The 16,875-nt window shown below is 40.8% G+C and overlaps 1 protein-coding gene and 1 long non-coding RNA gene across 10 annotated transcripts in view; both read left to right on the top strand.

Annotated features, from left to right (window-relative positions):
- The first annotated feature begins 1,797 nt into the window (after positions 1-1,797).
- Positions 1,798-2,348, top strand: LOC118438394. The gene is made up of 2 exons (XR_004836749.1): positions 1,798-1,998; positions 2,071-2,348. It is a non-coding gene; the product is annotated as an uncharacterized LOC118438394 (long non-coding RNA).
- A 1,430-nt stretch (positions 2,349-3,778) lies between these two features.
- LOC110858090 overlaps positions 3,779-16,875 on the top strand; it is a 28,671-nt gene continuing 15,574 nt past the window's right edge. For 5 of the 9 annotated variants that reach the window (XM_035858577.1, XM_035858581.1, XM_035858579.1 and 2 more), the window contains exons 1-5: positions 3,779-4,253; positions 5,013-5,297; positions 12,042-12,167; positions 12,771-12,951; positions 14,672-14,991. In XM_035858577.1, coding sequence (XP_035714470.1) covers positions 5,100-5,297; positions 12,042-12,167; positions 12,771-12,951; positions 14,672-14,991 — 825 coding nt within the window. In that variant the 5' untranslated portion in view covers positions 3,779-4,253; positions 5,013-5,099. Of the gene's footprint in view, positions 4,254-5,012; positions 5,298-7,950; positions 7,999-12,041; positions 12,168-12,770; positions 12,952-14,671; positions 14,992-16,875 lie in introns of those variants that run through there. The other 4 variants (XM_022106751.2, XM_035858584.1, XM_035858578.1 and 1 more) reach the window with 3 other exon arrangements.

Raw genomic sequence — 16,875 nt, forward strand, 5'->3', positions numbered from 1 at the left:
GTGTAGATACGCACGTCCAAGTGGCGGGATGGGTGACAAAAACCAGAAGAAAGAGGAGAGATGACCCTCATTTTTAGCCTAATGATGACCCCTTCTTGAATAATGTAGAGCATAATGAGACACCCTTGGCAGGCAATTGAGCCTCAGAAGCGCATAACTCGCTCTAAATCATGGGAAAGTGTGCAGCTATTTCCATAGCTTAATTTTCGAAACATGATGTAAGTAGGATAAGTTTTATTATTGTGGGAACATAATCACCCGCCACGGCCACCCGTTGCTAACCCCGATTTCAGAAATACTTTCACCAGGACGACGACCACGGCGGATGCATTAGAGCTGCGATGATGGTGGTGGTGGAGCGAGCCATGCAAATCACCCATCATCAACTGGATGACTTTTCCACCTGGTGAAAGTACTTTCACTCAGGCAGGCTAGTCAGGCATGCATGCGGCTTTTCTCTCAATTGAATAGAGTGTGTCGATAAAGTGGCGACTCTCAGGGTCATCAGATGGAGAGACGCTATTCCTCCTCCTCCTCCGCCTACGTGAAATTTGGACTTGTCACTTTTATTGGTCACAAATTGGGTGCGATGTGAGTTGTGGTTGGGTTATTGTCTAAAATGAAGAGAGAGAAAGAAAAGAGAGAGAGAGAGAGAAAGAGAGAGAGAGAGATGAGGCAAAGTGAGACGCCGTTGGTATAAGTATGTACGTATACACTCTTGGAAAACTGGTATTAAATCATTACCTACCTGAGTACATGACTCTATCGGTACGGTACTAACGTGGATTACCGTTTGGTAATATTGTGGAAGTGAAAAATCTCCCACTAAGAAACAAACTACTACCAATCGGAGGTTACTACCAAATCAATACCAGTACGGAGTATATACCAGATTTTTAACAGGATACGTCTTCATCTCTCACCTATTGACGTACATACTGCCAGATCGAGATTTCCTCCTATTTGCTAAAGTCTTGAGTGAGAAATCCATAATATAATTTTGCCGGTTGTACCAGTCCCCACTTGAACACCTGACCTTGAGTCTTATTCCGTCAGGCCGTCCAGGACTGAATTATGAGGGAGCAGGAACTCGGGTGGGTTGAACAGAAGAAAGACGCACTTGGTCGTCAATCGTCACAATCATAACTCGTCATTTTATTATTATCTCACTGGTTCTGGGAAAGATATGTGAGGGCACGTTCATCAGCCCCACTTGATCTCATTACCAGCCAAAATATTGTTCAGGATTAGAGGACGGGTTGAAAGCTCTCTTATTTACCTTGTCCTGGGATTATCGTCTCTGTCGTGGCGGTGGTGGCGGCGGCGGTGGTGATGGCGACAAACAAGACGAAAAGTGGAGAGCCTCTCGAGGGCTTTGTTTTCCCAAAAGAACAGCTTCTTTATTGTTGATTCGGCTCTGTTATTGTGTCCACTTGTTGGTTTGCGAGGGTGAGGAGGAGTAGGTGTCAAATTACGATCATTAACAGTGGCCGCGGAAGCGTGAGGACAACGTCCTCACGGTTATCCAATGTCGCCATGCTATATGAACCCCGCCCTCCTCTATCCGACAATGGAAATGTCCTCAAATGTCCCCACGGCGCCTGATGATCAGCAATGTATCATGTTATTTGAGAAGAACACCAACCACGCAATAAATAACGAGACAAGTGTTTACTCGTAATTAAGAAATAGATCTATTTATTTATTTACGAGGAAAAGTGGCTCGTCTACTTTTTTAATGGATTTTTACTTCCTTCCTGTTTAAAATTGTGGGGCATCTTTATAAGTCATTCGTCTTACGTGGTGTGGGTCTCATTTGTGTTCGACATGGCGGCCCCACAACAACACGTTGTCATCTTGCTGGTGGTGTTATTGGTGGTTTTTATTGTTTCGATTGCTGTAGGGGAGCCGCACCCTCGTCGCGGGTGGTCGCGCGACTGCTCGCTCCAGTCGCACTGCAGGTTGGGGGACTTTTGCACGTCGGGGAAGTGTGTGTAGGTGAGTGGGGGTTTGGTGGGGGGAACAGTGAGACTTATCATGTTTGGATAAGAACTGATCTCTCTTTTGCAGAGCAGCCGGTAGCCCGCGTCCTCTCGGAGGTATTGGGAGAAGTGGGCTCGATACGTGTCGCCAGTTTGGCACCGAGATGGCGATGAGACGGCGACGTTTTGGAGGAGAGAAGTAAAAGAAACCGGAGGAGGGGAAGGACGCGGTTTGGTTTTTGTATAATTCGCATGTGTACAAAATTTTGTGTAATATTTGCATATTTGAAAATGTGGTATAAATAAAACCAACTTTTTTGTACGATGATGATCAAAATAAAATCTGGAGGGATTGAAAGTTTGAGATTTTATGTGTATCATTTATTACGTTATTGTGTAAAAATGTGTGTGAATGTGTGCGAAATTATGGAGAATGGTGCATCTGCCTGCATTATCCTTAGTTGGTTCAGGGGTGAGATGAGAATGTCTCAATTTTCTCGTCTCATCTTGCTCAGTCTCAAAATGTATGTAGAGGAATTTGTAGTTGTATGAAGGGCGATATGGTCTCATTTTTCTGGGTTGTTCTCGCAACTGGATGGAAGAAGAAAATTGTTAAGGGCCCGGGGGAAGATTTACTTGATTTTATGTTAGCAACAATAATTGCCAGGGCCCCAAGATTATTATCGCTCTGTTAGGTTACGACCACAATTAATTGACACCGTTTCTATGGGACACTCACGTTCAAAAGCTTTGGTTTTGTCACTGCTTTTGAAAAAGTTTCCCTCAAGTCCCTCAAGTTTTTGAAAAAAGTTGTTTCTTTTGTTCCATGGATACTCAAAATGCAATTCCTGCCATTAATTTGGCAATTCTAAGCCAATTTGTCCTCACTTTACGACCAAATATCTCCACTGCACAAGAGGGCAGATCGTCAAAAAAAACTCAAGTAAAATCTAAAGATATGATTAACGCATTAAACATAATTTAAAAAATCTGCCCTCTTGTGCATTGCTGAATTTTATCGTCAAAGTTGACGTGATTTCTAAGCAACTTCCCCCAGGCCCTTAAGCTCATTAATTAAATTAAGTCATTTAGTTAGTTGATGGTCATAAATTTTTATTTTACTTATCATCTAAAGAAATGGACCCAAGATAAGCAAAAATGTCATTTTTCTGGGTCACATTTTGTCCTCACACTTTTTTTCACTGGATGGAGAGGAAGAAACTTATCAAACTAATTAATTCATTAAGATCACTAACTGGTATCATAAATTTTATCAAGTCAATATTTTAGTCACCAGCTAATAAAGATATGAACCAAAGATAAGTGTAACAGATGGCGTGCTTATTTATGACGAAAAATAGTCTCATCTTGGTCAAACTTCACGATTATCACCACCACTAAAATAATTAACTGCAATTCTTCATTGATCATAAATTGCATCATGCATTTTACTTATCAGCTAAAAAAATGCATCCAAGCACAGCAAAGTGATAGATGACGTATTTATATTGAAAAAATAGTCTCATCTTGGTCATACTCCTACCATCACCACAAAAATTATTAAACTCATTAATCAACTACGATTCATTACTCATAAATTTTATAACACAACTATTTTACTTATCATCACAAGAAATGCATCCAAGATAAGCAAAGTGCTAGATGGCGTATTCACCATATGAAAATAATCTCATCTTGGTCATACTCGATCGTCACTACCACCACCACCAAGCAACTTGTTTATTACCGTGGTTAGTTAGCTGGGTGAGTTTTAGTCTCAACGTGTCGCTCGATGTGGATGGATCACGCTCGTCGTCTTCTCACCGCGCACGCATGCACAATCGTTTTATGAGGGAAAACTTATTTATTTCCCGTCCGGTTTTCCTCCTTCTTGGTGGGTGTAACTGTGTTTCGTCGCTCTCGAAGGGAGAGTGATTTCTTGCTACAAGTTTTTTTCCTCCTCCTGCTGCTAATAAAAAGTGAGTGAGTGAGTGAGGTGAGTTTGGTGTTTGGCCGACTAACGGGACACCGGGTTTTTGAGAGAAGATCCGATAAATCCAATCCAACCACTTTTACTTCCCGTCGACCGTCCCATCCTCGTCGTCAATAAATAAGAAAAAAATCAAACAAGATGAGATTCCATTCGTCTTCTACCTGAAAAGAAAAGATTGGGATCAGGACGGATTTTTTTTTGCCGGCAAATTGCATTTATTTGAGTGAAGTGAACTTTGGGAAATAGTGTATCGTGCAGAGCTTCCAAAAAAGAAAGAGGTAAGTAACTCAACCCCCACTATTTCTTGGAGAGAGGATGAGTCCGAATTTAGCCAGCCAGCCAACGAACCACCCGGGTAGCAAAGAAAGAAGAGAGAGTCCAGCAGGATGAGGGGGAAATTTTGCACGCACAAATAAATAACGTCCCCCCCCCCTTCTCTCTGCTCCTTCCATCCTTCCCTCCTCCGTAGCTTTTGCTGGATGCCCGGGTAGGAGCGAAAATGAGTACCCGAGTCGAGTTCATTCCTTCCTTGCTGGTATACCTTCAAGTATACCGTGAATTTTTTTCCGGGTGACGTGACCTCCCCACACTTTTTCACGGGGTGGGAAAAAAGAGGGGGTGTGGGTCTATTAATTTGATTCGGTGAGGGGGATGCTGATTGTGGGTGCCCCCTCCGTTTCGGTTCTTGTCCAGGAGGAAGAAGAAGTGAGTGGGTTTTGTCACAAATTCCTCCGGGTAGAATCGGGACTTCTTGTTCGTTCTTCGGCTGGTTGGTTGGAGAGAGAGAGCGAGAGGACTCATTGATCAAATCCACCACCACGAACGACGGACGGACTGCCTCCCACTCGAGAGAGAGACAACAACCTCTGGCTGAGGATGAGGAGGACGATGTCACAATAATAGAAAAATATCGACACGACACGCTCTTATTTACATAGTTAGTTATCCGTGGTGGTATCGTTCTTGTGGGGGTGGCTGGCTGGCTGGTTGGATAAGCAGTTAGATTAAGTGTGTTAATCTGATATCTTCTTGATAAGGAGGAGGTGGACGAGGACGAGTCAGTTTTTTACCCGTGGTGACCACTAACTATTATGTCGTGGACGGGAGGAGGGTGAGAAATCAGGATGCGATCCAACCACCCCGCGGAGGCGGATGACGATGGAGGTCCTTCCGGGGGAGGAGAGGGCCTCGATGGTCAGGGCGGTTCTGCCGTCCTCATCAGAATCCACGTTCCCGACCTCAACATCCACAAGTGCCTCCAGTTCTATAGGCACGACCTCGTCTGGGATGTTAAACAACAGTGTCTCGCGTCACTCCCCAAGGTAAAGTGACCTTTTAATAGTAAATCTGTGCTCTATTGTTATTATTCCTCCTATTTTTCAATAAATAATGGAAAAATTTATGCAAGGGAAATTAAATTGGCCCTCGTTTTGTTTAGTATGATCAGGGGGCGGTTATGTATTGATGAAAAAACGTCAAAATATTTATGAAAAGAGTAAAAATACGGATTTTCATAAAATTAGTATTTTTGACTAATTATCTGGATTCTTTTTGTGGTCAAATTTCTCATAGGAAAAAAATTTCGTCTCGTATCGTTAAAATATTCAAAAAATATATCCGTATTGTTTGGAAAATATGGTAAAGATTTCCTCATTTTTGAAGCAATAGCGGAAATATTTATACGTCTGAAAACCTAGAAGTATGTGACAATACGTAAAAATATTTTGAAATTTTTGTACTCTATAAAAGTTAGGCAATACATACACGGACAAAGTTTGACTATCGGTCACCCCCAAATAATAAATGCATATCCGCCCTCTGATAATAATAATGATGATCTTTCGTGGTGGTTGGTCCGCATTGAATTGTTGGTCACTACATATTTTGGTGGTTGGTTAGTTGGTTTGGTCGAGAAGGCCCCCATTGTGTGTGATGTGGTGTGTGTTTAGCGAAGCAACAATCAATCTGCACACATATGCCGTTTAAATTTGAATTTAAAAAGGGATGTGTGGAATTCATTTCATAACTTTGTTGTCTACGTAACAAACAACCATAACCAACCACGACGACGACGATCATGATCATCAATTATAATACTATTGTTATCATTACTGAGGAGTGCGAGCTCATTGTGTGTACGTAGCGAGTAATAATAATAATAATGGTGGATGGGGTTTTGTTTATATTTATTTATTTATCTACGAGATGAGATAGGCTCATTACTATGTTCGTCTCCTTGGGCAGATTAAATCCTCCTTGGGCTTGGGGCAGATAGAGGGGAAATGTGCAGTTAAGGCAGAGAATGACATGGATATTTAGCGCATCATCTCGACCGACTGATCAGTAGGAGAAACAAAAAATAGGGACACATTATTATTTATGTATTTGCAGAGGGTGGATATGAATTTGAGGAAAAGAGCGGAAATATGGAGTTAATATTTAAGAGAAAAAAATGGGCGAAAAAAGTAGGAATTTTCACAAAATTTGTATTTTTGAATGTAATCCTCTAAATTTTTTGTGGTCAAATTTCTCTGAGAAAAAAAAAATTCGTCTCTCACATCGTTTAAATATTAAAACAAATATATACAAGATTTCCCCATTTCTGAAATATTTAGATGTCTAAAAACCCAGAAATATCAAAAAATGTTTTAAAATTTTTGTGTCCTATACGAATTAGGGAACACACGCACAAAGTTTGACCCTCGGTTGTGATATGATCAAGTGAAAACGTTGCAAATGAATACATATCCTCTCTCTGATAAATTATTTATTTGTGGTCCATGTGTCGGTGTATAGTGTGGCTTGGGTGTCATAATAATGATGATAAGCGTAGTTGTGGTCACACTGACCAAAGTAAAATCTGTTTGTTTCCTGTGGTTTGATTTAAATATATTTCTTGACCAGATTTCTTTGAGGTTCTTTTTGTCAAAAGATTTGGAGTGAAAGCGAGAAATTTTTATGTGTGGAAAAAAAACTTTTAATTTTAATGACACCCGTGTGGCCGTCGCAGAAGATATTATGCATTCCTTTGACAAAGAGAAGGAAGAAGGTGACGTAGATTCTTATGTATTCTCGTCGTGGAGGAAGAAATTCATGCAAATTTTAAGACGTGGCAAAAATCGTTATTATTACTATTTTGCAATCGGGTGAAATTTGCAAGATTAATTGTTACCATGTAGTTAAGTAGCTATTTACATATGGAGTTAGTTAATCCCTTATTGGTTACACAGGTTAATTTTAACTTCTTAATTAGTGGCACGGGTTGGTGCATGGGTATCAAAAAAGCAAGGAAACAATGGAGTCGACGGTCACCTCGACGTGAAGTGATGCATACTTCCCCAAGAACAAATAAACGCCTCTCTCTCTTAACTTTTTGTCGCTATGAAAGATTTAATTCCCCATTTGTTTTACGATTCGTAGTTAAGTACTTAATGAAAACGTCTGCATTACGATTCCCTCCTGTTTTTAGTAGCTAGAGAGAGAAGTATGCAGCACGTGTAAGTAAGTAATTGGCATTATGGCTCGATAAGGTGTGCGGATGGCGTAGGTAGGCATGTTAATTGTTGAAACGACTCCATGTTTCACCACCACTTTAGAGTTTCGTCACCCTGCCTGCCTGCCTGCCTGCAGGTATTAAAGAAAAGAAATATTTGGTTGAACTGATGTCACGTGATGACTGCATTAATTTGATTTTTTAATTAAGTATCCCGAAACATACATGTTGACCAAAAAGTAGATAAATGCGACCTTTTTTGTCAACCTTATTGGTTAATTTTTAACCATTTGTATATTTAATTACCCTTTTTATGGACCATATTGCTTATAATTGTAATTCTGCCTCTTTTTAAGTATTTGTTAATTAAGCGGACTAATTATTTTATGACTTTATTTATGATTTTTTATGCAAATCTTTTGGTTTTGGGTTTCTTCTTCTTCTTCTTGTGGGTCTCTTATCTTTTGGACTTTGTTTGACCCCACGGTTTTTGGACTATGTGCACACTCCAGGTCACAGAATGGTTTGGGGTAGGTGTTTTTTTTACTTTAATTTTGCCCAGGTCGCACATATTTTGTAAAAGTTATGTATTATGCAAATTCATAAAACAGCCCCGGCATGCAAAGTTATGTTTCTCTCTCCTCTGCCACAAATGATTATTACTTTTGTTAAAAAAAATGCAAATTGTTGCTTTTCGCATGCATGTACACATGAGCAATCAAGCATGGCAGCCTAGCAAGTCAAAGGTGTGGATATGTGGTGAATATAAAAATTTGTTGGAAAAATCGTCTCATTTGAGGTTGAAAAAATGGTCGCCCGTCGTCTAATAAATTTCTCTCGGTGTACTAATTGTCTCTTCACCTTCTGGGAATATGGTTGCATGGGTTGCGTATGTACATATTTTTAGTAGATGAGGAATTCTGTCACGTCGTACATATGTAGATTTTTTTATGGGACTCGTTACAAATTTTGGTAACGGTGTGTGTGTGTGCTGGTGGTGCTACTCTAGTGCCACACATTCATTCATATACCATTACACACTGGTAAATAGAGGCTGATATAGATTTGGATTAGAATTGCATGCGGCTACCGAGAAGAAGAAGAAGACGGCGACGACGACCAAGAAGATTGTTACGGTAAAAATAAATATGAAAATGCACAAGATTTTTGTGCCTTGGATGGATGGCTGGCTGGCTATTCGTCTGAATGGTAGTGGTGATTATCCTCATTTCTTGTTCTGCTCATTAATAGACTTTGGTTGGTCGTCGTCGTCATCTTTGGACGAGAAGAAGATGGGAGGGAGGATTAGTTATCATTACAAAATAATGTGCAGCCTTGATTTATTTATTCTCGATGATGATTTCTTTTCGTACAAGTTGTCACTGAATTATTCCTCTGGCTCTGAATTATGTATGTAGTATGGATTCTCATGGTAGAGGAAGGAAGGTTGCTCGTCATGATGATGGCGTATTAAAGGCAGTGGTGTAATCCTGATGGTTGCTATTTAGTGATGCTTTAAGGCTGCTGTTGGATTATCAATTTCCATTCTTCTGTAGGGAGAGTTAGCGAAACCATACGGCATGTAAATATGTATGCTTCTGACTGCATAGTTAGACAAAGAGGGAGATCGATACTAAAATAACGTGGATAATCAGTTAGATACCTGGGGGGAACTATAACCTCTCCCTCTGCTAATACCTGTCATATTATTGAGGAATATGTGTACGTACGATTAACAATGGAGGTCTCTCAGCGTATGCGCTCTGATTTTGAGCGAAATAGTCTTAATCGATGGCAAATTTAAGTAGTACGAAATTTGGAAAATAGATGATCTCCAAATGGGCACATTTGGCAGAGATAGTTGCATCCGAAGAGGAGAAAATATCTTAAAATTAGTGTCAATTGAACATAAATTTGTGCTCGATTGACACTAATTTCCTCAAAATCTGATCGCATACGCTGGGAAACCTCTCTTCTAAGATTCACACATTCTACCGGCAGCTTACAACAATTAAACAAAGGTTGGCTAAAAAAGGGAACGTTTCGTCTTTCTCCTGCTGCTGTATCCGTTTGTATGAAAATTTGTGTCCATCCATTTCACTGCATGCATTCTTTCTTGGAGGAGGAAGAAGAAGAAGAAGAAGGGAGAGAAGAAATCAATACAAAGAGAAAAGAGTCAATGACTGAGATGTGTGTTTATAGAAAAATGAGACAATGTGAAACAATGCAAACTTTTATTTTACACACACACGTTCCTCTCTTCGTCACGGGACATTTAATCGACCACATTCTTCTCCTCGCGGAGAGAGAAAAAAATGAATTGATTACTTATTGACGAGGACGAGGAGTGCAGGAAAGATGAGCAATTTTCCACCCAGGTTAAATTATGTATTGTGTGCTGGGAAGAAGGAAATTTGGTACATTTTATGTAATACTTTTTCGCACAGAGAGAGGAGCAGAAGATGATCATCATAATCATCATAACGTTATCATTATTATTGGTGTGCTCTCATGTGCGTACAGTGTGTGTTCTTCTTCTTCTTATGTGTGTGTGTGAAGTACAGTTTGTTTGAGTAATGTAATGCATAAAAAAGTGAATGGTTTTTGTGGTGGGCTCATCTTCATCTTGGAAGTACAAAGAGGTTGAGTTGTGGTGGTCGAGTGGTAGCAGCAAATCTGTGGAGATTTGCACACAAAAGTCTGAATTTTTGCACACACAAGTCTGAATTAGTCTTGGTTTTGGTTGATTTGGGCGAAAAGGAGTGGCCGCGGAGGCGGTGGGGGCATTAACATTGTGGGATAGGGGAGGCAGGGGTATAAGATGGGGAGATGACGGGGCCATCGAATAACCGTGGGGGACATTGTGGACACGCTTCCGCGGCCACTGGTGACAAGACCTGTGTGGTTTTTGGGTAATGAAATGACGAGTGGTAGTACATAGATATGTAAATAAAATATATTTTGCATGTCCCCCTCTGGTCATCTTGCTTCCTTTATTCGCTTCCTCTCCGTTTTTTGTTTGCGTTTCGCGTGCGAAATGGGAGACACGGATTTGCTCTGGGGGAATGATTTATGTGCAAATTTGGTCCTCTTCTCACGAGTGGAGAGGTTTGTCTTGCTGACTCACTTTTTACTACGGGCGACGACTAGGGCTGCTTTGATGTCAATCCCGAGATTTGTAAAAAACTGGAGTAGAGTAGAAATCTCATGATCTTGGGTACACTTTTGCCGTTACTTTTATTTTACGGCTCGTACCACGGCTGGCTTGTTGTTTTAGTTTGACCGCATCGCCCTACACAGTAGCAATTAGTTATGAGGATGAGCCACTCTTGCTGCTGCTGCTGCCTTGTTAGATATTATTTGGCTGGCTTTTGCATATTTGAAATGTCCTCTCCCTTCACGATGTGCCAATCATGGCGGTTGTGTCATTGTTTCCTTCTGTCATGCTCGTTCTGCTATCCTCCTCCCGCAAATGGCCATGTTTAATGAAGCGAATTAGTTGGGATTGAGCCATCAAGAAGAAATAAGAATTGGGGTTGCTGTCACTAATTAATTAGAATTGGGGAGAGGTGGGCAAAATACTGTGGATTGAGAATATTCTTCCAAGGGGGATGGATTTTAGGGATGCATACGAAAATGTATGTTTTTTGGGGAAGAAATTTAATGTTTATTTTCCTTGAGGAAATATTTACATTGTTTTTAAAAAATAAACCGTCGCAAACGCGTATACGGAAGTAGCTTCAGATTCACTCCACCCCTATGATAGCGGGGGAACACTTAATTTCAGTGTATTTCATCCATTTTTTTAATTTCACTGAAGATCTCATTTTGCCCCGACAACACCCCCTGGCGCCCAGGGGGTGTGGTACAACTCGGGAACACTTAATTTGACTCTATTTCATATATATATTCAATTTTTGTAAAAATCTCATTTTGCCCCGACCACACCCCCTGGCGCCCAGGGGGTGTGGCACATCAGGGATACACAAAATTTCACTCTAGTTCATCCATAGATTCGATTGCACTAAAAATCTCATTTTGCCCCGACCACACCCCCTGGCGCCAGGGGGTGTGGTCCGGTTGCACCCAAAAGTTGATAGGATCCTCCCCCTGGGGTCTTATGTATGATGGCGAAAACCGATTTCAATTATCTTTATCCGTTCTCCCGTTATCCTGCTGACAGACGGACAGACAGACAAAGTCTTCACATAAAGTAGCTGAAGCTACTTAAAGAAATTTTGAGATCGATAAAAAGTTAATTTGTTAACGTAGAATTCATCGTCAAAATCAGCACATCTTTAATTATTTCTCGACTCTGGGAATTTATTTTAAAATGCTGGACGACAAATTTGTAGAGCGGAGAGTTGCCAATTTAAAATAAATTCCCAAAGTTGATTGAAAATGTATTGATTTTGACGATTTTGGTGAGCCAAAGTTGAAAAGATGCATGTATTTTCGTTTGACTGCTGCAGATTCTCGTCTTTTTCATGTATTTTGCCCACTTCTGAATAAGATGAAAGGATGGCGATAATGATAACGAGGATGTTAAAAATGCTGTTTTTTTAATTTGCAGGAGCTGAAAGAGAGTTTCAACTACGGCCTCTTCGCACCGCCGTGCAATGGAAAAGCGGGTAAATTTCTGGATGAGGAGCGGCCCCTTTCCGACTACCCGTTTTCCGGCCCCGTCGGCTACCTCGAGGTGAGTGAGACACGTTACAATGACCCAGAATAAAGTCACAAAACGAATAACGACCCATTATCCACCACATTTTTACTCCTTTCCGTGGGTTGGACGACCAGTTTGTACGTCTTTTACGACGCACTTATGTCCTGCACTACCCATCTCTGGCCTGCAGATTAATTATTAGTTAACAAGATGTGGGTGTATCTAGATTAGCGTCGTAATTTTAGTACTTGTAACCTGACCTGATCATTTTTTACGACATTTGCTGCACCAGATATTCTAATAATGATGTGAGACGTGACATTTATGATGACACGACTTAATTGTGGACAGTGTTTCGTGGATTTCGGGTTTACTACATTTCTTGGAGTGCAAAGGGCAAGAAACGCGAGGTGCACGAAATATGCCCCATCCAGCCACGCGCCGTTTGAACTATTTATAGGCCTAGTTTCTTGCGCCTTGCATTTCTTGCAGGTCAAAATATTTAGCTGCAAGAAACCGCGTTCTTGCCGTTATTTCTTGCAAGTGGTTACTCGCACGCGAAACACTGCTCATGAAGTGAGAGTGGGAGGACGAATTATTAGAATTGAGACATAATTTATACTTATTTAATTGCAGTTGCGCTACAAGCGGCGTCTGTACAAGGGGTTGAACCTGGAAGAGAAACAGTTAAAGCAGATCCACACCAAGTCGAACCTACGCCGATTTCTGGACTACGTCTCCTCCGCCCACTGCGACAAGATTACGAAAATGTGCGCCAAAGGGCTCGACCCAAACTTCCACTGTCCTGAAACTGGGGGTGAGTTTAGTATTGTAATTATTAAGTAGCGTGCGTTGATTTATGTCATCGTTTTGTCCGTCCGTGTGACCATCTGTCTGTCTGTGGGCAGAATATCTCCAGAACGGCTTAACACATTCAGACTAATTCATATTTAATATTTTTGATCTCCGAAGAACCCATGAGGACGAGGTCAAAGGTCAAAAACTACATAATTTTCATATGCGGTGTCATTTTAAAGGAAATTTCAATTGCTTTGACGCTACTTCTTTATATTCGTTTAGAATGGTTAATTATTAGTGTAATTATTACATATATCATCTTCCTGGGTCAGGAAGATGATTTAATAGCGAGCTAGTTAGTGAGTTAGTGACTTTTTGGGTGTTGGTCGTCAGGTAGAGAGAGAGGAAATCGACTGGTAGGAAATGCAGGAATTGCGCTTGGAGCAGTTAAATCTGTGTATGTGTGAGCGAAGGTTGATTTTTGGCTGGACAATCAACTCGACCACGACCAAAAATGGAAACAGGCAAATGAACGAGACCCCAAATAAGAGATATGCAAATTTGTTCTCAAACTGTAATTTATTTAGCATTCTTCTTGTTAAATATGTATGCGTCTTGGATACCAAGTAAGTAGCCAAACTACGATCAAACCACTGTCCACTAACCACACCGTTTCGTGAGATACAGTAATCAGCAGAGGGCGGATATGTATGTATTTCTAACTTTTTCATATCAAATCAGATCGTACTAAAACTTTGTATACTGACATCCCATCGAAGCGTGATCTCAAAAATTCAAACATGGTTTTCCATATTTTCCATATTTTAGGGTTTTGGTACATATACATATTTTCATACATATTTTGAGGTTTTTTTTCGTACATGCACATATTTTTCTACATAATCGAGCCTTTTTCCAAAAATACATATTTTAATACATTTCAAGGTTTTTTATGTGAAAATATTTCTCTTTATTGAGTAGTTAAAGTAATGATAGTGGTGTTCAATTCATGTGAACGATTAGCAAATCCAGTTTGCCCCATTTTTCAAGTCAAAAAATTACCCCTGAAAACCTCTAAATATAACTAATGTCGCTTTATGGGTCATTAGCTGAAGATTAAAATGAAATATTTAATACTTCGTTAATAAGGGTGCTAACAATTTAAAAGGTCTGGACAATTAAATATAAATACAGTAGAAAATTGCAATTGAAAAATATTTTTTATGTGCATATTTTCGTGTTTTTTAAGCACATATTACATACATATTTTGAGGAATTTAAGTACATACATATCCGCCCTATGGTAATCAGCAGGAGAGGAGCAGTAGATTATGGCACCCAGATCACTAAGAGTGGAGGTCTCCCAGCGTATACTCTCCGATTTTGAGCAAACTAGTCTCAATCGACCACAAGTTTAATTAATATCAGATTTGCGAAAGACACGAGCTCCCAACTTTAGGACACGTTTTCTCCTCTACGGATGCAAATATCTCTGAGAAACGTGCCCATGGGGAGATCATGTCTTTCCCAAAGTTCATACTAATTAAATTTGCCATCGATTGAGGCTAGTTTGCTCAAAATAGGATCACATACGATGGGAGACCTCCATTCCGAAGTTCATCTTCTACAGCAAGAAGGGTCAATTTATAATTTTGTAATTAGAATGACGCCAATGGTCCTGCTAAATAAGGAGCGCTCTGTGTACGCACTTGACTTAACGAATCTTTTTTTTTTACCAGAAACCCCGCTCACGATGGCTGCCCTGATGAAGAAGCCGACCAAGTTGCTCATGGCGTTGGTGAATGGGGGCGCCCTTCTCGACTACCGGACGAAAGAGGGCTGCACCGGGATGCACAGGGCCGTGGAGGCGAAAAGTTATGAAGCCGTCAAGACCATGCTGGACCTGGGTGGGTCTCCGAACTATAAGGACTCAAAGGGATTGACCCCTCTCTACTTGTCCGTCTCCCTGCAAGCGGACCCCGCCATGACGCAACTCCTCCTACATGACCACGCCTTCATTGGCGCACAAGACTTGCAAGGGTGGCACGAGGTCCATCAGGTCAGTCGCAGTCTCAGTTCGCCCGTGTTGTCTTTATTTGGAGAAGAAACCCAGTTGTTGAGATGAGACGAGAGATAATAAGTCGTGGTTGAAATGAAATGCGAGTTGAGTTGAGTGCGTGAGCAGCATTATTGTTACTTACGTACGTACGTAACAATCTGTGGTTTGGTGGGTTGGTTGGTTAGCCAATTTTATTCAGGTCTGTCATGCATATGTACTTGTTCATCATCTGCATGAATACTAATTCATTTACATGTCTCCATTTGCATGTATGTATGTATGACCCTGTGTGACACTTGAATTGAAATATGTGCGAGAGATCTTTATTCGCGACAAGTCGAGCAAATTAATAATATCGAGTAGTAGTTCGATCCATCCTAGAAATGTAAATACGATATGAAGCTACCCGTCCAAATAATCCACCTGCCTGCCTGCCTGCATGCACATTTATTCAAATCGACTGTGGAGCTAGTGAGTAAGTGCAACCTGATTGTTAAATTTGGGTAAATATTTAATATTTGCCAACCCAATAACTAACTAAATATTATCCCATTATTATTAGAGAGAGATGAATTCATGCCGAGAATGGGATCATTATTACAACGAGAGAGCCAGTGGCCGCGGATGCGGTGGGGACATGTGGGAACATTGGAATTGTATGATAGGGGTTTATATTACATGGGCAGATGATGGGGACATCAAGCATCCGTGGGGACATTGTCCCCCTGTCCGCGGACGCTGACGAGAGCAATGCATCATTCAGTTTTTGTGTGTTATAGATAATTTAATGTGTCTCAGTTACTACTTTAGTTGGGATGGGGGAATTATGCCCATGTGGTGATAGACTAGTCGACTAGGAGGAGAATGCACCACAGATTTTGTAATAATAATCATAGCATCAAGAGCACAAGTAATGATAGAGAGAGAGAGAGGAATCCTATGTGTGCTTAGTCAGCTAAATAATAAATCATGCCGTAAAATAGATGGTGTGTTGTATGGATAGATTTTGTCAAATATTTCAGCATGTGAGTGAGTGACTGAGCGCACTGTAACAATCCTGGTCGTCGTCGTCGTCGTGGTCGTTGTGCAAGGGAATAAAGTGATCCAACGACTGATTAAGCAATTGATCATCTCCATTTAAGCGAGTGCAGTCTTGATCCCTACAGTTTTTTGGAAGCGTAGTGTGGCGATCTTGACTTGGCATCTTTTTTACTTACTTCGCTGACCGGCCACATGTTGGGCAACGTAACGTAATTGCAGAAGGAGCAGAGGGTAGAATTGCATGTAGAAAATTGCGACATATGTATTGCGAGTATGTACGATTTGTTGACTGACTAACCGTCATGCCACACCACCTGGAATGGGAGTGAGATTATTGACGGTTGTTGCTTATTTTATTAACCTGTCGTTAGTTAAATGATGATATTTCACATTGTGGGGTTTTGTTTGGGTGGGTGGATCCGGATTTTATTCATCCCTTTATACACACACTCCTTGCATGGCGTCGTCTTTATCAAATCGTCGCCTTTATCCCGTCGACGTCGACGTCGTCTTCATTGAAAGAAGGATGACACGCGAATTAGTTATTATGCGGAAGGTGACAGTTTGCCATATTTATAGCCGGCAGTCAGTAGCTCATCCTCCTCTTCTTTTGTCTCTATTTTCTGGTGAAGGTGACATGTGCGATGATGATGATTCTCGCATTCACATTGAAATTCTGTCCACCGTTTGCTACACACATCCTCATTCTTGACCCACAATCGGAACTTGTATAAAAAAAGCAGTGGCTAAAAATGTGCCAAGTTGTGTGTGAGCAGATTCACACGGCAGATTGCATGCATGATGACAAGAAGGAGAATAAATGAATGGCGACATTTTTTTGAG

Source organism: Folsomia candida, unplaced genomic scaffold (genome assembly GCF_002217175.1).
Source record: "Folsomia candida strain VU population unplaced genomic scaffold, ASM221717v1 Fcan01_Sc020, whole genome shotgun sequence".
Lineage (NCBI taxonomy): Eukaryota > Metazoa > Arthropoda > Collembola > Entomobryomorpha > Isotomidae > Folsomia > Folsomia candida.